The following is a 23,305-nucleotide window of genomic DNA, read 5'->3' as shown; positions in this document are numbered from 1 at the left end:
ACCAGTGCTTTGCGCTAAATGCTAATGTAAACATGTAATCTGTCTCTTGTGAGTTCCCCATGAAATTAGCATGCTAACATACTCACGATGACACTTGTTGATGTTTAGCAGGTATAACGGTCACAATGTTAACCATCCTAGCTTAATGTGTTAGCATGCTAACATTTGCTAATTAGCACAAAGTACAGCTGAGGTTGACGGAATGTCGCCAGTTTTTTCAGTATTTTGTCATGAACCAAAGTACATTTCGCCTGATGATGGCGCTACAGACAACGTTGAACGGTCACTCCACGGATTTTACAGGTGAAATCCATTATTGGTGATCCAGTGTTTTTGGAGCTGGACCGTATCAAGCACTAAAAGTCAGGATATCTCGCCCTCCGCTACTTTAAAAAAAAAAAAAAAAATCTGTCTCTTGTGAGTTCCCCAACTTTAATCCATCCTGAGGAAAACAATTGTACCACATTTCTGGCCAATTCATCCAAGTTTGTTGAGGGATTTCAGTCCAAACCAAAGTGGTGGACCGGCTGACACTACAATCCCCGGAGCCATGCCGCTAGCCTGGCTGTGAAGGCTTTTAATTGTTACTTTTGTATTTGATATGCTAATGAGTTTTTCGAACATTTGTCTCTTTCGTCGTGTCCGTTATGTCATTTAAACGCGCAGCCAGTATACCACACTGGAAACTAAAAAGAGGTCCAAGCCGCAGAGCAGCAACAGGAGCTCTAATTGGCCAGCTGACAAAAGAGGCTCTTCCTCTCAACACTGCAAATGATGGCTGATTAAACGCATCAATTAACTCATTATAATTAACCACTGAAATGTGTATAATTATTCTGGTGGCACACTCCAGACTGTACAGTTTGGTTTGGGTAGGCTGGAGAAATTTTCATCCGATCCAGCTACTTGACGTCAACATCATACTATTCAGCAGAATCCCAGAATATCTTGTGAAGAGTCGGTGGTGCAGAGGAGCTCAGGACTGCTTTCTGAGGCACACGGGTCATGTGAAGAGCTGGTGCATTTGGCTCTGTCTGGTCTCTGGCAAGTGCCCAAGGTATTCCAGTCATGTTGGGAGGGGAATTCTTAAATAGCTGTCCTTGCTGTTAAAGCTAAACCATGTATGGGATACTGCAGAACAAGCATGATAATCCCATTGAGTTGTCCGTGTGTTTGGGTTTGTGGTCAAACAGTTTAAGCCAAAACACCATCTGGGACATAAAAGGAACACACTGAAGGCATGGGATAAAGAGTGTCATGACTCCATCAAAAAGGAGAGTTTTGCTCTTTTGGAATATAACACAGCAGTGGGTGGGGACCTGGCTGCGACCGGAAGGTCAGGGGTCAAATACAGGATCTGATCCCGGAAAACTTGGTTTCAACTCTGAAAGAGGAAGTCCACCGATTTTACACGTTAAAAGTCAGATTTTGAGGAGTACTACTGCATATGTGAAGAAATGGTTGGGTTTTAAAAAGGATTTAAAAAATCTGGAGGGAGCTTACCAGACCTCTGTAGCCCGCTTGTCATCTCTGCTTGAGGCTAGCAGCTCGAGGCTACATTAACCGCTACCAGCATAACACATCCAGGTGTGTAATGCTAGTAGCGGCTACACAGAACTTTCGGCGGCCACGTGGCATTGTGGGTAATGATCAGGTTTTGATCAGGAAGAAGAATGTGTGGAATGAAAAAAAGGCAATATCTCTGGTTCTGCAGCATCGCTTTTCATTGATTTTGATTTTACTGTCCATCTTGAGTCCAACAATGCTAAATCAGTGCAGTATTTTAGTATTTCTATGTAACATTGAATATTCATGACCAAATATGCATGAATCAAATTTAAAGTTTGGAGTTTAAAGAGTTTATCTGTTTAATCAGGAGAGTGTGGTTGTGGTTTGATTGGCAACATAAGCAAACGACTCCACAACTGACACATTTTCATTCAAATAAACGCTAAGTCGTGATTGGTGCAGGGATAAAACATGTCATCACATTTTTCAAAGTGAGCCCTGCACACCACGAACCAGAAAGTACAGAAATCTCTCATGTGAAATAAACAAAACTAACTTTGGCAGGAAATAATGTGTTCCTGTAGGACCACAACACTCATAGTAAGAAGCTGACTGAGAAGATATGGTTTCAGGGCCTTTAAGAAACTAAAAACGTTAGGTCAAATGCACCATAATGGTTTGGGAGGGGACACCCTGACCCATGCTTGCTCAAGTGGAAGTCCTCAAAGGCTGTGGTTGTACTGGGCTCCTCCCAGATGTGAATGTGACCTGGTTGTGAGCGAGGGTGTTGCTACAAAAGAGCACACATAACCAGTTAACCTTCCCTGAATAAATACAGATAAAAAAAAGTCCATTGTTAAGGTCACTAATGGGCTCGATTCTCCTCTACTGCGACCAGCCAAACACGGTTTAGCATTGTGATTAGTAACAATAAAATATGCGACTTAATTCTTTCAAGGAACTTGTACAATTCAACTCTCACATCATTTTGACTGATGTTACAGCTGTACAACGGTATTGTTAGCCGACTCTCTTGTACACGTCCGCATCTGTAGCCTGTAATCAATCATTAAGCCATATGCAGCCCAGCAGGCACACTCCAGTCAAAATGTAAACAACCCCAAGGCATACAATATCCCTATTTGAATACTTGTACCAGCGGAAGCGGGGAGGTTAAATGAAGGGTGTCTACTTCCTGCAGATAAGTGACGGCCACACTGAGATGTTTTAAGAAGTAGAGGAAGTTATTTTGACAAGAGAGCAGTACAAACTACTCGATTACCCTCAACTACACGTCTGCCTGCCCTCAGATTACCACTGCACCACCAGCTCGTGAGGCCGTGATGCCATGTGGTGTGTTTTCTTTCGTAATCTTTCCCAACAACCGCTGGTATGCCCTCTGGTAGTCTGCTTTGTCTGGCAGGAGAGTGCCGTCGTTCAGGCCGTAGACAGGAGACAACCGGCATCACTGTTTCCTCAGACAGCAATGACATCATGTGTTTCATGGACAACCATTACACAGTTGGGGGAATCTAAGTGGGTGTGGTGGGATTATCTGAGGAACAGATTCTCCTCCATTTATGGTTATTCACCTCATGACGGGGCAATATTCTGTCTCTTTTTAGGGATACTTAAATTTTGTCTTTGGTGAACTTTTACTTTGAAAATGTACTTGATATCCACCTTGCGGTATTTTTGTTTCTTGACAAACTGCGATGTTAAGCACTGAGATCATGTCCTCTGTATTTATTCTGGGAATAGAACATTGCACATAGTTGATATTTAATTAGCTGATTCCAGTTTTTTTTTTAATTCAATATATATTTAAAGCGGCTATAAGTGATACTATTATATAAAATAAATAAAATGACAAAAAACAAAACAATGTGAAAGGGGTCGCTCGTAGTGATGAACCTACAGAGAACTACCACCCAAATCTGCAGCTCCCCTCGGCTTTACGGAGCATTGTGAGTTTCAGCTCATTGTTACGCTGTCCGGCCCACAACTTTACTGTTTTGATTCACTCTCACGGTGTTGTTTCTGGCTGCAGCAGGCAGCCGTTTTCAGCGAAGAAGCTCTAAAAACCCACTGTACACTAAAATGTACTCAAATGTTTTCCTTTTACTATCTATCCACACAAAAGGGCATTCTTTTTCCAGAGATGGACATTAACTATTTGTAATGAAAATCTTTCACCGTTTTAACTCTCAGTAATGTTTCATTCAGAGTGGCAGACTGCTAATATTCTCTTAAATGAAAGCAAAGATAGCTTCTGGCTCAGTCAATAACATATTCTTCTCTGGCCGACACTGGTTGCTCAGGGTCACGGGCAGCTGAACAGGCTTCAGATTTCTTTCACGGGAGAGTTGAGGCTGTGTTGCCATGGCGACTCGGTTAGCAGTTGGTAGCGGAGGACCCAAATCTACACTAAAATAACTGGTTTTACATGATTTCAGACAGACGTGTGTCAGAGAAAGTCAATATTTCAAGAATCAAACTCTATTGTGAATAAGCGACGCCTCAGGAAGGAGTTGTGGCATTGTCACTGGAGAACAAATTATTCTTTAATTGCAGGAAAACAAAAGGGAGCGCTGGCTTGTAATGGTACCCAGGGGCCGGATAATGAGACAAAAAACAATTGGTAGAAACACTGAAAGCATCATTTCAATGCACAGCTTAAACAATCAGTGCTCCTTGAGATTTCTATGGAGACACAGACAATCCTGCAGACACCCTGAAGCAGTCTCAGCCGAGAATCACTTTATGAAATGAAAATCAGATTTACGCTTAGTGTGAAACTGTAGAAATTAAAATGCTGCAAAGCTTTTGTCCTCCTTAAGACCTTTTTCTTTTTGTTATGGTTGGAGGAGCTCCAAATCCTGGGTGGAGCTTTCTGCAACAACCAGAGCATGAGAAAGAAACACTGATGCTGCATGAAAATAAATGCGTTTCACTTAAAATGCCGTTGTTATCAACAATATTTAGCTCATGTTTTATATTTTCCATTTCTTAACGTCATCTATGGTTTGACCTAAAGAATGATGACATTGTCCAATTCATTTGTTCGGAAACAAAAATTAACCACACTTTCTTTTTTTTAGTTCCTTAACGTCTTCACAAGTTCAAATGTGTTGACTACAAGACGCAAAATGAAAAAGCTGAGTTGTAAAAACCCATAGAAAACCCACTTCCTAAATTAAGTCTGTTAACAAATGATTACTTTCCGGGATGAGAAAGACACGTCATTATGTTTTTAACTTCTTTTCCGAGGGTGAGGAGCCTGACTCGCCCTCCTCTGATCCCACATGAGTCCGTTTCAGAGCACTCTGTGCCAGGCCCTTTTCTCTCGGTGGCCTTGTGTTTTCAGGTGTGACGCCAGTGTCTTCCTCTGATTCTGAGGAGACACGGAGGTTCTCACTCACGTACGGTGCCAAAGTCCGGTGCTGCCCGTTCACTCCAGGGCTACGTCGGCTCTGGGAGTTACTGTCTAAAGCCCCCAAGCTGCTACAAGCCTCTCCGCTATCAGAGCTGTCTAAAGCTGGCTCTGTAGCAGCCTTTTCTTCAGTCCTGCGTCCAACCAGTGACCGCGGAGACGCAGCTGGATGTCTTTCCAGCTCAGTCCTGTCACTCCCTTCCTCATTCCCCTGGCTCTCGGGGGACATTACTGGGCTGAGACACACAAAGTCAGAAGGGCTCAGACATTTTTCCTCACCTCTGGCGCCGCCAGCGCGGGGCTTGATTTGGAGAGAGTTTTGTCCCTCGACTGACGAGGAGGAAGACAGATCATCAACTGATATCGATGGGTAACTGCAGGAGTCGATGGCTGAAAACAGAGCCTGTACAGACTCGGGTCGATCCCCAGCTCTGGAGACTACATGCATGCGCCGTCGCCTCATGACGTTGCGCCGCCTCACTGCACTGCGCCGCTCCTCGTCGTCACTGCTCGAGCTGGAAGTGGACGTTGAGGAGCTGGAAGCTTCGGCAGGAAGTGAAGGAGAGGAGGTGGGGCTGGACAGCGTGGAGTTGTCCCTGGGGCTTGGGGAGCGAGGCCGGGGCATGGGGTCGAGCCAAAACTCACTCGAGTCCGAGTCCTCGTTCACGAGAAAGCCAGACTGATGCCGCTGATGCCTGCTTCGTCTCCTCGGCCGCCCCTCCACCTCCACCTCCGCTCCGGCTTGCTCTTCCCCTGCTGAGGCGTCGGGTCCAGCCAGAGAGGAGGAGGACGAGTTATCAGAGTCACTGTGGTGACCAGCAGCAGAGGGAGCGGTGGGAGCTGTTGGTGTAGCCCGAGTGGAGCGGCGCCCTCGGGCGTGGAGCTGCATGATGGCCTCCTCGCTCAGGTCACTGTCAGAGTCAGAGCTCCAGCCCTCGATCTCTCGACGCACCAAAGAGTCAAAGAAAGCCATCATGCGTGGATCCTCCTGGATGGACTGGCTGACGTAGTCGTGGGACAGACCACTGCCACTGTTGAGCACCAGGCTGATGTACTCCTCATGGGTGTAGAGGCTGCGCGACTTGTCCTCCACACGGCCCTCCAGATCACCTAGACTGTCGGGCTGCTGGTAAGGACTCCACACCTGAGGCGGATGGAGAAACAGGGGGGAGGAATAGTGGAAAGAGAAACAGACGGAGGAATTAAGTTACAAACAAAGAATGGAGGGGGGGGGGGGATAAAAGAAAGATTTAAAGTTGGACAAATGAGGAGGCAGAATGACAGGAGGAAAAATGAGTGGAGGAAAAAGTGAGAAGCATAAAGAAAAGAGTGGGAGAAGGCTGTTTGAAAGATTCCCTGATATTGATAGCCTCAGATTACAGAACACCTGGACCTGTATCACCTCTCACTCTGTACAGTAAAACCTACAAAACAGAGAGCTTGTGTTACTGTACAGAAAAAAATGTGAATCTTTCTGACCCTTATACAACTGCTTTTCATTTCTCCTTCTACTAAATGGATTTTTAGACTTTTTGCAAGGACTTTATTAAAATAACCTGAATAATGAACATTTTCTGATTACTTTAACCTGATGAAAAGGCCTCAGTTGGAGGAGTAAGTCTCGGCACGCAGTGAAAACTAATGAGCGACAAAACCAAATGTCACCCAAGTTAATCACAGGCAGAAACTTCTCTCCTATTCAAATCATTACTTTGTCATAAAGTCATCGCTCTGTGATAAGATCCTTGTACATGCTTACATGTGTATAAGTGATAACTTTATAAGTTTAACACGACGCAATTCAAAGGCTTAGTAGAGATAACTTTTACTGTACTTTATTACTGTCACCAGGTGATTATATATTATATATAAAAAGAACAACTGAGGCGAGTGACCTGCTCACTGATATGAGTAAAGGATAACAAAACAACAAGCGCTCTGTTTCTATGAGCAGAGGCAAAAGAACTGACGGATGATGCTCAACTGAGTCAGTCAAAAATCAGTGAGACATAAAGCCAACTTAAAAAGCTGCCCGGTTTATTCACAAGGTCAGCACCAGGACAATACAGTGACTCACACAGCTTGCACTGAAAAAGACTTATAATACAGGAACAGCTGCTGTGTGCTACGACTGTTATTCCAACAGCGTAAAATCTTTATGTTGTGAGGCGCTCTTGTCACTCTATTATGATTCAGTTTTTCAATTTAAACTACAAAAGAAAACTGACGTTGCAGCCTAATCAAGCTCGAGCCACAGTGACAGCTTTAGCAATAATACTTGATTTACTCACGTGCGTATGAAGCCTTCGGTATTTGATCCAGGCTACCTTAAACCTTTGAGAGCCTGGCAGTATGTCGCGGTCTGTGGAACCATTCCTATCTTCCCATGACCCAGTTTTTGCAACACTGCCCAACTTCATCCGTTACAAACGACAGTCAATTATAGGGGGAAATCCATCTTTTTTTCATTGCCCACTCCACAGAGGGAAGTCGGAGCTCAGTCAGTTACTGTGTGGTGTCATTGGAGATCAATGTCTCACTTAAGGGCATGTCTACTGTCTGAACATCTGAGGACACAGACTCAAATTTAGTCTGAGCACTTACAGAACAATTTCTCCAAACACTTCATCCTCCTGACGCTGCAGTGGATAGAAGATTCACCTCTCTGTAACTCACATTTAGGCCTCGATCCAGTCTCTACAAAACACAGATGTCTTTACCAACTTTCTTAAAAACACAGCCGTGACATTCCTTCACTAACCTTGATGACTTTCTCCACGCCAGAGGAGCAGATCATGTAGGTGTGAGGGTTGAAGCGAACCTGGTTCACTATGGAGCGGTGACCCTTCAGGACCATGAAAGCCCCGTTTACCACACGACCAGCGCCTCCTTGAAGGAAGAAAACGATGTGGGTTTGTTTAATGTGACACTAGGATTCATCAAAACAAACACATTCAGCTATACAAAGACAGCCATGATTATTCAACCTGCTTCTGGATATTCCAGTGACTGTGAAATACGGCAGCAGTAAGGTAATCCTCATAATATGCCATTAATCTGACACCAAATAGGCCCAGTGCACATATTTTCAGTGTGAGTAACTCTGGAGAAAATACAATCCATAAATGTGTCAGGTGGTGCTACACAGAGCTACAAACGACCACATTTTGGGGATTTTCTTCTCAGAGTAATTAGATTTGAGGCGTGTTCACAGTAAGCTTACGCGGAGCGGTTATATAAAAATTTTCAGCATTTACCTTTGTCTTTTAGTTAGTTTGGACAGGTGAAAACATTAAAATTCCACTCCTCGTGTCTGGAAAGTATATTGTACCAAATGAACGGAGGGCAAACCACAGTCTGGGCTGATAATCGTTGGCAAAGAGCACAGAGAGTAAAAGTTCAGCAGCAACTGGAGTCAGCTTTGTTTTGCCTAACCTGACGCCACTGAAATCTTTAACCTTGCAGGATGACCGGTCACAAAAACTTAAAACCTTAAAACAAGCTATTTCTAAGTTGCGGTACATCTGTTTACAAGCCCTGAATTCCTGATGAACAGAGTGAACTTAAACAAACCAAAAACACAAAAGAAAACAACGTATTTAGCAGAGTAGACAGAAGGAAATTAACTCTTAACTTGATCTCAAACCCAGATGATTAAATAACTCTCCTTCCTTTGTGATGTGGAGACTCAAAAATCAAGATAAATCACAGCCTTCACATCAGCATGCATCCACATAAATATGCCGTCCCTGCAGACTGATTCAATTACTCACCTGCTTCTGGATCCTTTGGGATTTTCCACATGTAGAGGTTGAAGTCATCGGACCCAGACAAGATGTACTGAGGGGGGAAACAGAGGGATGTTTAGAGATTTAAGTCTGCTCCATTTCGCATGACAAAGCTTTCCATCAGACCTCAGGGGAGAGGAAATCTTTACATACATATACATATATATATATATATATACCCATACACACTGAGACACTGAAAGACAAACCCCGGCGGAGTCAATATATGGCACACAACCACCAGATCTTATCACAGCACTTCGTCTCATGATGTGGATCAAACGCGCTCTTGACGTGACATGACAGTCTGGCCCTAACACTCCTCGTCTGAACTGTTATTACACTTTGTAAACAGATGGTTCCACTTAAACCTGTCGCTTAAGGAAAGTTTTGACAGCCAAAGCTCTGGGGGGGGCTTGGTTCTTATACATACGTATGTCTTAAAGCAACATGTAGAGATAGAACGGCTACAAGCTGACTTTTTCGCTAAATTAACACTCTTGTCTTGGTTGTTCGATCTGCCAATTGGCCGCTCAAAAGTAACATACAAGTAAATGATATCCTGGTCATTGAAAGTAACTCCACCACAAGTCTCTGCCATTGAAGCACATGTTATGATAACTTACTAATTATTAGGTACTTGCTGCTGCAGTCCTCGCTAATTTACTAGCATTTGGATCTGGACGTTGGTTAAATACTGGACTTCACAAGCATCCAGACACAAATATTTAGGTGCACCATGTGAAGGACCAGAAACTTCTCAAAACTATTTCTCCCCTTTCTTTCCTCCTCCATTTTTTTTTTCTTTCTTCTAGCACATTTCTATTAAATTTGAATGTCTGTCGAGCCTTATTGTACCATCTGGAGGCACATTTGTTTTTGGGCATCGTCTCGTGCTGCCGGATTTCTGATATTCTGTCAAGTTGTGACTTATTTTTGTGCCATTTTATGTGATGCAGTGATTTAAACAAATGTCTTCAATTTCCTTCTGTAAATATTCTGCTGCTCTCCGTGGGTACATTTCTCTTTTAACTCAAGGATGTTTCTAGAATATGAATATTTGTAATAATTCTCACTCTTCTAGTCACTGTATAAACATTTTTTTGGGGTGAAAAATGTCTTTATGTAAAAGTAACCCACATGAAGTGCTCTGCGGTGATTAAAAATCATTATTCCTTAAACACAGACTGTTGCTCATGTAGCTCCAGGGCACATGAACACACTCTGAACTGAACACCTGTGTGCTCCGCCTCAGGTTCCCACAGAACACGTCAAGTAGGAATGTCACACCCACAACTCCCTGCCGCTCTCCTTTCCATCAATTTTGTGTGGTAAAGTTGCCACCCTGCACCTCTGCCTTCAACACCATTCTGAGAAAATCCTCTGTCATCTGTGGTTCTGGGTCTACGGGAGGACGTTTCAGAGAATTGGGCGTGCTGTGAGAGCAGGACATGGCAGGAGAGGGGGATAAAGATCTCATCATCTGGTCAAACCAACATCACATCCTTTGTCACATGTTATGGTTTCTTTTACCTCTTTTCTTTTCCTCTAAACTGTGCTGCTTTACTACAATTGACAGTTTTGATCTCAACGCAGTTTTATTTTGGGAAGGCTTGCTCTCAGCACACAAGCTCACACTCAGTAGGAGTGGGTAATATGGATACAATTGTCACTGTGGTATAGTGTATTTTCTGGAAAATCAAAACTGTTTATGGACAAACTAACCAGACAGGTTATTGGCTAACCCTGGAAATGAAACACCGGACAGTTACTTGATCAAAATGGTGCAAAAATCATAAAAATCCAGATATATTAAAAGGAATAGCTACCACGGTATAGACATTACAGCAATATCTGTGGTTGACAAAGTGATATCATGTTACGTTAGCTGTATATACTCTATGGCCATATTGCTACTCTACAAGACGGTTGAGTTTGTTTTCTGGCCCCTAGTGGTCAAATTGTCTTACTGCAGCTTTAAGTGCATAATAATTACAAAGTCATTATTAAATCCAAAAAACATAACTAAGAAAACATATTAAAGAGTAACTTAATACCAGACTGAGAAGCAGTGGTTGACTGCGCTCTCTGATTACGAGTTTGAACTCTGTTCCCCACCACACAAAGTATCACTGCTGGGTGTGGTTGGATGTGGTCAGGCATGTGCTCTGTTGCATCTGTAACCACACCTAACAGTGATATCGCAGTGTACCGACGTACCCTGAAGTAAACTTGCAGGGTGAGAAGGGAAACCACTGGCAGTCAGCAAAAACAAGATTTTCTACGTTGCTTTTGGCAGATCCGAGTGCTGTCCGAACATTTGAACATTCAGTATCCACATTAGCATATTGGGTAAACCTTGGTCTTGTTTAAAAGCTCCTCAACAAACTTTTTAAAGTCAATAAAGCAATTCAGATATAGTTTTTCTGTCCAACTTGGCACCAGGTGAGCAGATTCAAACCAGCGACCTTCTCGTACAGCCCTGACCTGATCCTGTAACCTTTAAAACTACCTCCTTCACTCATGTAGAGAAGGATAATTTTTTAAGCCCTCATGTGCTCTGCTGACACCAGAGGATAATGTTAACATAATAAACAGGGCTGCAGGGTGATGTCATGTCTGAGGAGGACCAATGGGAGGACCATTGGCTGAGTACAAGGGCTTCTGGTGTTCCTCCAACACTCAAAAGTCCCAATTTCACAGAAGAAACTAATATATTCTATTTTTATTCTCTCTATTGATTCCACATGTTCCAAATATTCTCCTTATATTTCATTTAAAGTAAGTCAGATAACATGATCCCTCCACTGTTTGACATCACTTCTATATTCTGTATCTGCTTGTTGTATCAGGAGCTAAATCACTCTCTTGAGTGCAATATATTATATTCAAGACATTGGTTTTATGGCTGCACATATGTATGAAATGGATGGAAGTTTTAGACGTCTTGTGTAACATTTCATGTGTGTTTGGAAACGTTAACAGGACGCTTACAGGAAATAGATGATCGTTTTTCTTTTGGCTGTTTCTATCGTCTCTACTGGTCGTAATAATAACAGCAGCAGTGGTTTTAGTTTATATCCGTATGATCTGATGACCAACCTGATCTTTGTCCCCAGCGAAGCAGCAGCTTTTCATGGTGCAGGAGTTGAAGTATCCCTGGTTGTCAAACTGGAAGCTGGGCAGGCGGGAGTGCAGCTCGTAGAGGACGGGCGGCAGGCGGCGCCGCAGTGCCAGCAGCTGGGTGCCGGTGCTGTTGAAGCGAACACTCATGGCGCTCTGCAGGGACATGCTGCCTCCATAACGCAGCAATGAGCTGAGACAACAGAAGGAAATAAAATGGTAGAGATAGGTTAGACTAAAATCTCAACTGACAACAACTATCAGAAATACTTGACTGATCCCCGGGGGGAAATTACACGAGAGTTACACTACACTAGAGTTGAGTTTGTTATTATATCCATATAATAAGGATTTAACAAGGATTGTGAATTGAATGATTATAATGAGTCTGCTTTATTTTGAAACTTGTGTATATTGAGACTTTGTTGCTGCACATGAACAGTGAATATAACTGAACTGAAGATAACTCACGTTTCTAGTGGAACAAAAACATAACAAAGTAGTTCAGGAGAAAGTCTACACAACAATGGTCATCACATGGCACAAAAGAACAGAGAGTGACAGGTTTGATATGTCATAATGTTCCTCAACAGAAGCTGAGAGGGATATTTACGTTGTGGATGGAAAGTTGAATATTACGGGGGATGTTAATAAACTATCAAAACCAGATGATCATATCCACCCTTCTCTGCAATTGTCAGCTATCAACAACAGAACAAGAGAATTACTGAATATCTGCAGACGAGTCAAAGCGTTCGACCAACCTGACTAGTTTTCTAAGGGGTTTGGATTTCGTCCCGACACTAATAACTGAGACATCATAGTTCAGTGTTGTTGGGTAAAATTGAAGTGTAGATATAAAATATAAAGTAATCACACACGCCGGTCATGTTGGAAAACATGAATTCTACGTATTGATGATGAACTTTTTAAATACTTTGAAGCCTTGTAAAAAACACTTCTCAAGACTAAATAATGCGTGACATATAATACAACATGTATATATGTCTGCAGCTTATCAGAAGATTAAAGAGACTTGTCAATAGTAAATTATAGTGACTAAATGAAACAGGTATTCCATTAAATAAACTTCAACTGGAAGCTATTTCTGGACTCAATAGTGAATTGCGGAAATTTCCAAGAGATGACTGTAAACATGCCCACACTGCAGAGAGGCAAAGCCAACAGTGGGGGACGACAAATGACTCAGAGCTTAAGTTTATTGGAAGTGCCGTCATTTGTGTATTAATCAACCGAAACTTAACCTGAGAGTGTGTAAACACACACTCAGCGCAATTCAGTGTTTTCACAGTCATTTTAGTGGTATAAACATTTGGGTTCTGCAGTTGGCAGAGGACCAGTGGCGGTTACTTCTACAGTGAGACAACAGCGCCACCTGGTGGACACCGGCAGGACAAACAAATCTCAAGAGCAGACGAGGACGTTTGACCGTAAACAGATTCTGTTGATACAAACAACTCACAGACTAATAGAAAATGACAGACATTATTTGCATGCTTATAATCCATTATATGCTGCAATAAAAGCTAATTTCCCCACAGGGAACAATAAAGTTATCTTAAATTGGATCAAGAGATGGAAAACTTTAAAAGCTGTGACAAATGTCTGACCTGCGTGGTTTGCGGATGTCCCATAATCCAACTCCCTCCTTGGAGTTGGCCGTAGCGATCAGCCTGGGCTCCACAGGGTTAAACATCACACTGTGGAAGGCTGAGGGGTAGCTGGCCAGGCAGAACGGCTCTGCAGGAAAAGATGAGCTTTTAATGAATTACATTTACATGATTGTTAACACTTCTGTGACGTTTTTTTTTAGCCACACAAGAAGCATGCCTCTAGGGATGTCAATATCAGTCCAGACCATATTTCCTGCTGACCCCAGGACATCCTGAGTTGTCATCTAGCTCCAACACGAGGTTCACATTTGTTGTTTTGAGTGAAACATCTCGACACCTTACCACTTGACCAAATAAATTGTCAGGATATTTGATACAGACATTCACGTCCCTCACAGGATGAATCGTACTGTTGGTGACCCCCCCCCCGACCTTTGCATCTAGTGCCATCATCTAATGGCATCATCACCATCAGCTTTGCTTTGTTTTTAGTGCTAATTAGCAAATGTTAGCATGCTAACACACTTAACTTAGATGGTGAATATGGCTAACATTATACCCACAATAACATTAGCATGTGTCATTGTGCGTATGTTAGCATGCTGACATTAGCATTTAGCTCAAGTAAAGCCTCACAAAACCACTAGCGTGGCTGAGGACTCTTGTTTATACTTATTTTAGATTAATGCCACAAAATTATGTTTTTCATAATGTAATGTTGAATTTCTACATGTATGTATGTGTCAGAGTTTTATGTGGAGCAGACTTAAGTCAAGCTACACTCATAAATTCCAGGTGAGGGAAGTCAACTCACCAGCCCGTCTCAAACCCTCACATCACTGTGGCACATCGTCGATAAAAAATTTAATTAGTCAAACAATTCCCAGTCTAGGTGTATTTACTTATTATGATGCACTTGTGGCTACAGTGGAATTAACAATAAAATACCACTTATATTTAGAGAGACAGCTCGAGTAACAAAGGAATGTAGAAACATTTGTATGTAACTTTCATCCTTTCAAACTTCAGTGCCGTAAAAACAGACATGGAATTCAGATTACTGCTCAATGTATTATTAGGCCAACAAGGTCACGAGGAAGGCTTCTAAAATAGAAGGATGAGGACGTCATGCAAGATGATCCACTGCATTTTTAAAGTTATCAACAAGTCTCACTAAGTCCCATCATGAAGTACTATACACCCTTTTCAATCCGACAATCCAAGTCCCTTAAAATACACTGTGTGACTGCCTATGAACCCTGAAGAGACAACATGAGAGATGACAGGCTTTAAGCTCTGTTTGTGTATTGTTGTTATCACCATTGAGACCATGGTAGGGGTTCATTCTCATGTAAGAAAGTTAACTTTAGACACAACCGTTTATACCAGACCGAGCACTGAACGTTTAACTTCTTTTGACATTTGGGAGGCTGAGGCCACATGACTTCTGTTTTTATTTCTTAATTCACTTCTTAATCCATTGTTAGCCTCACACAACAGCAGTATATATTTTCATATATTTTCACACTATGAGAAATCACATCCTGTGAGTGATCTGACTTATCCAAACATCATTTGGAAAGTGCTTTAATTCTACATGCCTTGCAGCCCTACGCATAAACTTCAAACTTGGCATCACCAGGCATTACTGTATTAAAGCTGGAGTGTGGGACTTTCACTTATAAATGAGCATCCATTCGTCTCTCTGTAGGGATGAGTGTCAGGTCAAAGAGCTAAAGGGGGGAGCAACCGTAGCGAGGGAGTAGCCTACATAAGCAAGCATCGACAGTGTTTGTGTATTTACTCTCACAAAAGTTCAGCACCGCAGGTTTAAGTTATTTATTTATGTCACCAACCAATGAGCTTCACGGGAATATACACGTCTCCTCCACTTACCTGCATTTGGCGGCTCGCGGGTGTCCCAGATAAGAACGCGTCCGTCGTCAGATGAGCTGGCAAACACGTTGTCATTGACCGGGCTGACAGACAAGCTGTACACAGCATCGATATGCAGGAACACGTTCAGAGTTTCCCGTCTGTAGGAAAAACAACACATCCAAATGTTAATTATCAAAATGTTTTGATGCTACAGTATTAGTATTATTTGTGTTATTTTACCCACCTCTCCACATCGTGAAGAATCACCTGTTCATCATTTCCTGAAAAACATCAAACAGACAAACTGTGGATGACAAGGTGAAGGAGCGCAGGTGCAAAGGATAAATGCTCTGCTCTAATCTTCAACCTCAGTATTGAGATGCAAAACTAGCTTTGCCTTCATGTGGTGATGTTAGTTAATTATCTATGAATTAACAACTAAATATGCATACAGCATCATCTGTATTTTATCCGCTCTGCTAATTTGCATGGCAGCTTGGCAGTGGTCAATAAGCAGCATTCACCACATGCCTCCAGAACATAATATATGTAATATAATTCAGCAACTCCAACGTCTTAAATATAGAATCTTCCATCCATAATTTATACCCAACACCATTAATGTGCAATTAAGTAACAACAACATGTCTGCAACCACTTAAATGCACATAAAGGTATCCATTAAACATTTTAATCTAATAGAATATTTTGTTTTCTGATGATGCAAAACATTACATAAAAGTTTCTGAGCGGCCCTATTTGCATTGAGATGATGCTCTGCACCTGCAGTATCTCTAAATTCAGTGTTGTTATGTTTGTCATGTGCAACGTTAAGTCACTTTGCTGCATCAAAGGCTGCATCCCTGAGTGAATCAAAGTTTCCTCATTTAATCAGATCTACCTTTCACCTACACACCCCAAAGTGACAAGGCACAACACATGCACGGGTCAAGGACTAGGAAGAGGAATGAACCTTGTTGTTGTGAAAAAGCAGAGGTCAGGTGTAGTCGTTCTTGCTCTTACCACCAGAGAAGACCTTTTTGTTGGTGCTGTCAAAGGCCAGGCAGAAGATGTTGGACAGGTGCTCGCCCTTCAGTTTCACAGGCTTGGACCGAGCATGGATGGCTTGCTCCATGTGCCACAGGAGCACCCGGCGGTCATCCCCTCCTGTAGACACGACAAGATGGATAGACGCCACCAACTTACAAAAGTGCACAGTATTGTTTAGAGCAGCAGTTTCCAAACTTTTTGACTTCTGATCCTTTAAAGTAAAAGCAATGTTTACATACAACCCTGTGTCACAGGGCTGCAAGCAACCAAACACTGATGTTCCCTTCTCAGATTAGCTCATTTCAATAATATTTTAGAGGCCTTAAGAGGTGAAACTCCTCAGTTATTCACAACAAAAAGGAAAGATTTAGAGCCACAGCGGTTAGTTGGTTAATCTCTTAGTGGATCAAGAGAAAACTATTTTGATAACTGATTAATAGTTAGTTATAAAAAACATAACCTCCAATCATTCTCTAGGTCCAGCTTCTTCAATTTGATTATTTGCTGGTTTTCTGTTTTACATCAGTGTAAATGAAATATATTTGGGTTTAGGACTAGTGGTTAGAGAAAACTGGGAAACTCTGACTGACATGTTTTCATGATTTATGGACTTTTCATAGAATAAACGATACTTCATTCATCGATCATAGTTTAGTTAGTTGCAGCCCTACACATTATAGTCTGTAAATAGGTTATTTTGCAGAAGACATTCAATACACATATACAAGATCAAAATTAAAACACCACTGTGTGTTGCATATGGTGCAAAGTGAGTTATTTCCCTGGTCTACAAGGGGTAATAATCATACTCGACTGTCCAGGAACAATATAGATCTTTCAGCCATCAGAGATAATGAGGTGCATCTACATAGTTTCACTTACCTGGCCAGGTGGAGTCCAGCTCCTACACTGGATCTGATTAAGTTAGCAGCAGCTCTGTTGTGTAAACATCCTCAGCAGACCAAAAATGGCAAGCATCAGGCTGTTACAGTAGGCCAGATGATGGCTTTTTAATCCTCTATGGACATAAATAGCTTTTTGTTTTCAGGAGGTAGCCATGATTAGACCCATCAGAGAGAAAGAAACGTGCACTTCAGCGGCCACAGTGATGAGCTTACGGACTGACATATGGGGCTGGTCCTCTGAGCTGCTCGCTGTTTGGTTTGACGTTAGCTAGCTTGCTAGCTAGCCAGCCAGCTAGCAAGAAAGGCTAGGCTAACATAGCGTCGGCTAGCCCAGGAGGGTTTCAGCTGACTGCCTGGCTAGTTAGCATTAGCATGCTAACACGTTAAAACAGTCTCAGCCTGGGGAAAAGGGGATTTGTCAACTTACCAGACACGAGCCATTCTCCGCCGTTGTTGGAGAACTCAATGGCGTTGACACAGCCGAAATGCCCGAGCATATCCTTCTTGTAGAGGCTGGTGCAGCCTGCCATCCTGCGCCTCTGGAATTCCTCCTTCATGAGCGGCTGCCCAGTCAGCTCTCTGCGGGACAGAAAGCCCACCGAGGAGCGCATACCGCAGCCCTTCAGCTCCTTCATTTTCACCATGCACTAATACACGAATGCGGCCCGCTCTGCTTTTGTTGTCACCGCCGCACCCTCGACATCTGCTGGCGTTGCTCGGTGGATGTGGCTGTTCCTGCTCCGTTTGGTCTACATTATGGTGGATACCCCGATGTCGACGTTGTTTTGTACCTCCTCTGTCTTCTCGGCAGTCCCGGCAGCAGCTTCCTGCTCCGGTGGAGGATCTCTCTCTCTCTCCCTCCCCCTGTCTGTCACTCAGCATCACCAGCCTGCACTCACAGTTTACTGCAGGTGACATCCACCGGCTCTGATTTCATGTTTCACCATTTACTGAACTAAAGTGTAAAACCTCCTCAACTCACCACCATTCACATGTTCAGGTTGAAACAAAGCTATGGCAAATAAACTGGCAGAGGTGGAAAGTACATGTACTCAAGTACTGTGTTTAAGTACAGTTCTGAGGTACTTGAGTAATTCAATTTCAACTTTATACTATATATATTAATATTATTAACAAATGAAATATATAAATTAAGATACACAACATTAGTAGTACATTAAGTAATGAGATTAGCCCCACATTTAGCAGCTGCAACAGTAAAATGACACATACATTAATCTATCAATAATTATATAATCCAGTAATATAATCCACATTATTCTGAAATGGGCCCTTCTGCACAATGAGTACTTTTACTTGGTGCCTCTTACTTTGGTGCCTAAGTAAAATATTTAGTATTTTTTATACTGTAGTATTGCTACTTTTACTTAGGTAAATGATCTGAGTACTTCTTATACAATAGGTGTTTCAAAGAGGAAATAACATTGTTTATATGAAAAGACTGTGTTTTAATTAGTGGTTCATGCTCATATTACAAGCGCAAGGTACATTTACTCAAGTACTGTACTTGAATACAGTTCTGAGGTACTTGAATATTTTCATTTTGAGCTACTTTATACTTTTACTTGACATATAGCACTTTTTACTCAACTACATGTATTTGTCACCTATATTTACTTGTTACTTGGCAGATTAAAATTATACGTACTAAATGTGTGATCAGTTTATATTATGCATTGTTATAGATTAAATTATATGACAATATAAAGTAGTTAAAATACCTTAATTATCAACCTGCTGCAACAATCAATAATAATATAATAATAATGATATAATATCAAATAAAAAACCTTGAAAGGGTCCATCTTGCATGATGAGTACTTTTACTGTTAAAACTTAAAGTAGATTTTGCTGATAATACTTCTGTGCTTTTACTTGAGTATTTTAGCATAGTATTTTCACATTGCAGTATTACTACATTTACTGAAGTACATGGTGTGAGTACTTCTTTCACCACTGCTGATATCAAACTGGTGTAATTTATAGATTTTAAGAGGAAATAACATTTGAGAAAACAATCTCAGCACACGGTGCATTTAGTAGCTGAAGTATCTGGAGCTTTCGATCCGATCACATGATCTTCACCAGCAGATGAAGTTGTCACGGAATCGTTGTTGTTAAAATGTTCTCAGCTCTGTTGGCTTAAAAGCTGAGGTCCAAAGTTTATTCTTGACCTTAGAAACAGTAGTTGAGTTGTTCTGTAGATAAAGATCACGAGATATGACTGACAGCTAAAGACCTTGAGATTGTTTCCTCAGCTGCTGCTTCCAAAGTCTGAACTTCGAACCTCTGGAAATAACATAACTTGTTCATTGGTTGTTCATGCATATGTTGCCTTCACTGACTGGATTTTACGTAGCCGATTCATCTTTACATTTACCACTACAACACATGATTTAATCCAGTTCCTTGATCAGGAAACTTAATAAGTCACACCTGGAAAGAAAAGTACATTTTAGTGTGTATAGTAGTTTTATTACTCCAAGTTTTGGGATTACAGTGGTAGTCTTTAGGGAACTTTCAGTTTCAACAAGCCTTTCTCTGAAATAACATGAAAAACCAAAACATCTATAACATCTTCTATTTAACAAATGTATGCTCAACGTGAATGGGCTGTAGTGTTCTTTTCAATTAATTCAAACCCATGTTGGAGAGCCGAGTGTGATTTTCCCTCCCTCCAAAAGAACAAGCTTTGACTGCATAAGTTTATTCTGCAAAATCAAAGCAGTGTATTGAGATATTTCGTTGTTGTTGGATCAGAATCAGCACCATGTTAGCCAGGAACAAATAATTTATGTTGATTTGTCAAAATTAAGCAATTTAGGCACTTATCAAGACATTGGCAAAGGTTATGATGAAACTGCTACTGAAAGACATTTTATAAGCTGTTGCTTAACAGTCAACAAAAGATTGAGCAAAATCTACTGACAGAACATTTTTTGAATTGTTAACATCACATACACATTGTAAGCTAACCTTACAGAATATTAAACTAAAATCTAAATAGTCCAACGAGGCCTCACACAGAGCATAAAGTGATATTACACAGCACTGAGAAGATACAGGTGCTCGGTTTGCTTTGCATATAAACAATGCCGGGTCATCACTGCTTGTGCTGCTGTTCAGCTCAGATATAATGACAGACACAGTGTCTGTCTTATGTGCCTCTTTGAACCACAGTCAGTCGTACCTGCAGGTTCCCGGGTAGATTTAATACACTAATCTATAATGGACAAACATTTAAAAGTGCTTTACATTAAGGTACCTTCAATACATTCACCTCTACATTATGAAGTCTTCTATAATACCACACAGGTAACGAGTGAGCTGCAGTTGATGAGTATTCCTTTGGCAAAAAGTACCATTTGCTTTTAGCAAAAGATATGGAGTGTGTTGGAGGAGTGTGGGGCTCGAGGAGGAAGAGTTGTCTCTAAAATAAACATTGGAGGGATAAAACTGTTTAACACAGAGGAACCACTCTGTAAACTGTGTTTCATTTTATAAACCAAGCTTAGCTAGCTAATAGCTAGACATTTTGGGAAATAAACGTATTTGCTTTCTTGCCGAGAGTTAGCAGCCAGCAGCCGCTTAGCTTGGCTTAGCTTAGCACGAAGACTGGAAACAGGGAAACAGCTAGCCTGGCTCAGTTTTATATAGAGAGATATAGCTAACGTGTTAATTAGTGAGCTTTAGAGACACTGGTTGGCAGATTTTGTGACTGTCAATCAGAGCCTAGCTGTTTGCCAGCAGCCGGCTAGCTTTGCTTAGTATAAAGACTGGATACAGGGGGAAACGGCTAGCATAGCTCTGAAGATAACAAATGTATTTATTCCTCTTTTGTGTAATCCTTACAAAAACAGGAGTGTACAACATGGTTTATCGGGGGGTTATGTGCCGGAGTATTTCCTGTAAACCCCCCTCGTAAAACCACAACTTGTTTTTTTTACACTTCGGTTTGTAAAGATATGGCATGTTAATTAAGAAGCTTTAGAGGTGCTGGTAGATTGATTTTGTAACCCTTGGACAGAGCCTAGCTCAGGGCTAGGTGTTTCCCCCGTTTGAAGTCTTTATGCTAAACTAAGCTAATCTACTGCTGGCTCTTGCTGTTTGGATATTAGGGTGGTCATCTAACTCTTGGTAAGAAAGGGTTAGGTTTATGTATTTCTTTAAGTCTGTACTTGCATCTATAAAGTCGTTCATTTTGTGCTATTAATTATTTCCCGATTACATGTCTGACTTTGGAGCAAAACTCTTCAAACCTCAAGCCAATTTACCAGGAGCAGAAAGTAAAGGCGAGAAGGGGTTACGTAGACTAGGAGCAGAGTGTAATCTTCTAACAGTGCCAGGTTACTATTCAGAATCACATTCACACAGTATTCAGTCTATTGCACATAAGACTTCTTCATTGAGTGTAGAGAGACAAAGGTCAGGGGCCGTTTACTTTTTTCTTCTTCAGGGTTAAGACGATTAAATTGAGAATCTAAAATTCCATCGTCATGATTATAAAATAAGATGACCATCACCTCTTCGACTTCATTACAAGGCAGCTGCTCTTGTTTTTTTAAAATATATTCTTGATTAAATGTGCTGGCCGAGTGCTTAAAACCAACTTCACCAAATAAAAAGAAATGATGGCAGCGGGTGAAACCTCGGTACAGTAAGTTAAAGGTTAGAAGTAACTTCAAATTATTATTCAATCAGGTTGTTTTTTGTTTTTTTCTCAAAAGTCTATAAAACATCAGCAGTACTTTTCTTTTAAAAAGCTGAGTAAAGAAATATTCCCTTGGCAGCTTTGCCTCGAGACGTTTTTACATAAATAGAAAATTAAAAAAACACGCAAAAGATTAAATAATCGGACAAATGCCACAAACGGGTGAAAGCAGGAGCTTAAATTAAGACAGAATAGAAGAAGTGTGCATGGGGAAAGTTGGGAGGAGGGGGTTAAAAGCTGTTGGCACGAGGGAAAGGTAAGGGGGGGGGCTGTCCTCAGTGTTTCAGTCTCTTAGGTGCTGCTAGTAAGGGCCTTTTGAATGTCCAAAGATCCCGATGGGGAAGTGTTTGACGTGCGAGGACCACTGAGCCGCCAGCTGGAAAAACTTGACATCGTTCCACTCGACGCCGTCGATCAGTACTGCAGAGGAGGAAAACAAACATTATAGTTACACATAGATCAAAAAGCTTATCCCCACTCCTGTATGTTAAGAAGACCAAAATCTTTCTAGTTTTAAGCGTGGCGGTGAAAGACACTATTGTGCAACAATCCAAGCAAGCATCCTGAAATGGAGGAACTACTTGTGGTTGAAAAAAGGGACAAAATGGAAGAGAGCAGCTTAACAAGTCCCACACAAGCTCAGAAAACAAAACAAAAAACTCACCTTATGTTTTCAGATGAAAATGATATTGATCATTTCATGATGTAATCATGTTGCAGCTGCAGGCTTTATGAGCTTGACACAGATCTTTTATCATTTCCTTTTAGTATCAAGAGGTTCAGTGGCCTATAAATCTAAATAAATAAAATATGAACTGCCAAAAGACAGCACTGCACGACAAAGACTGCACAGTATACTTAATGCTATTAGCACATAGTAGGTCCCAATCCATACCACATGTAGCTTGTTCACACTGAAAAAGTGACAAACTTAACTGTGCGTTTACTAAACTCAGCTGATTTTTTAGTGTGGAATTAATTAATGACAGTAGTCCCACAAAACAATGTAGAATCAGATGAGATACTCACATTAGAAATGTTGATACAGAAATAAAATATATAATGTAGAAAAATAACAGAAATATTTGGAAAAACCTGCCTGTAATTATAACGTGTCTATCTGGCTATCACATATATCAAGTTAAAAACACAATATATTTCCAAAATTCATCAAATTTAAACCGGAGGTTTCTGCGATGTCACACTTTTGAAATTGAAATTGCTGTATTTTGAATTACAGCACTCTCCACAAA

General features: G+C 41.3%; 3 protein-coding genes across 4 annotated transcripts in view; all 3 read right to left on the bottom strand.

Annotated features, from left to right (window-relative positions):
* The window catches only part of LOC139297253 (synaptojanin-2-binding protein-like), a 161,387-nt gene that overhangs the window by 62,462 nt on the left and 75,620 nt on the right, over positions 1-23,305 (bottom strand). The gene's annotated exons all lie outside the window — the stretch shown is intronic.
* Positions 3,970-17,901, bottom strand: dcaf5 (ddb1 and cul4 associated factor 5). 2 transcript variants are annotated; one of them, XM_070919838.1, is made up of 10 exons: positions 17,748-17,901; positions 16,389-16,532; positions 15,610-15,646; positions 15,384-15,523; positions 13,485-13,614; positions 11,833-12,046; positions 8,716-8,782; positions 7,704-7,831; positions 5,088-6,086; positions 3,970-5,051 (listed from the first exon to the last, which is right to left on the bottom strand). In XM_070919838.1, the coding sequence occupies exons 1-10, from the start codon at positions 17,875-17,877 to the stop codon at positions 4,755-4,757; spliced, it is 2,286 nt and encodes a 761-aa protein (XP_070775939.1). In that variant the 5' UTR covers positions 17,878-17,901; the 3' UTR covers positions 3,970-4,754. The 2 variants fall into 2 exon arrangements, with proteins under 2 accessions (XP_070775939.1, XP_070775938.1); XM_070919837.1 differs by having other exon boundaries at positions 3,970-6,086.
* pacs2 (phosphofurin acidic cluster sorting protein 2) overlaps positions 22,354-23,305 on the bottom strand; it is a 50,796-nt gene continuing 49,844 nt past the window's right edge. Inside the window, exon 24 of the mRNA XM_070919836.1 lies at positions 22,354-22,472. Within this exon, the coding sequence (XP_070775937.1) occupies positions 22,354-22,472 (119 nt within the window). The remainder of the gene's footprint in view (positions 22,473-23,305) is intronic.

The sequence above is a fragment of the Enoplosus armatus genome, chromosome 15 (assembly GCF_043641665.1).
Source record: "Enoplosus armatus isolate fEnoArm2 chromosome 15, fEnoArm2.hap1, whole genome shotgun sequence".
Lineage (NCBI taxonomy): Eukaryota > Metazoa > Chordata > Actinopteri > Centrarchiformes > Enoplosidae > Enoplosus > Enoplosus armatus.
Note: the sequence above shows the minus strand (reverse complement) of the source record. Positions and strands in the feature narration are given on the sequence as shown.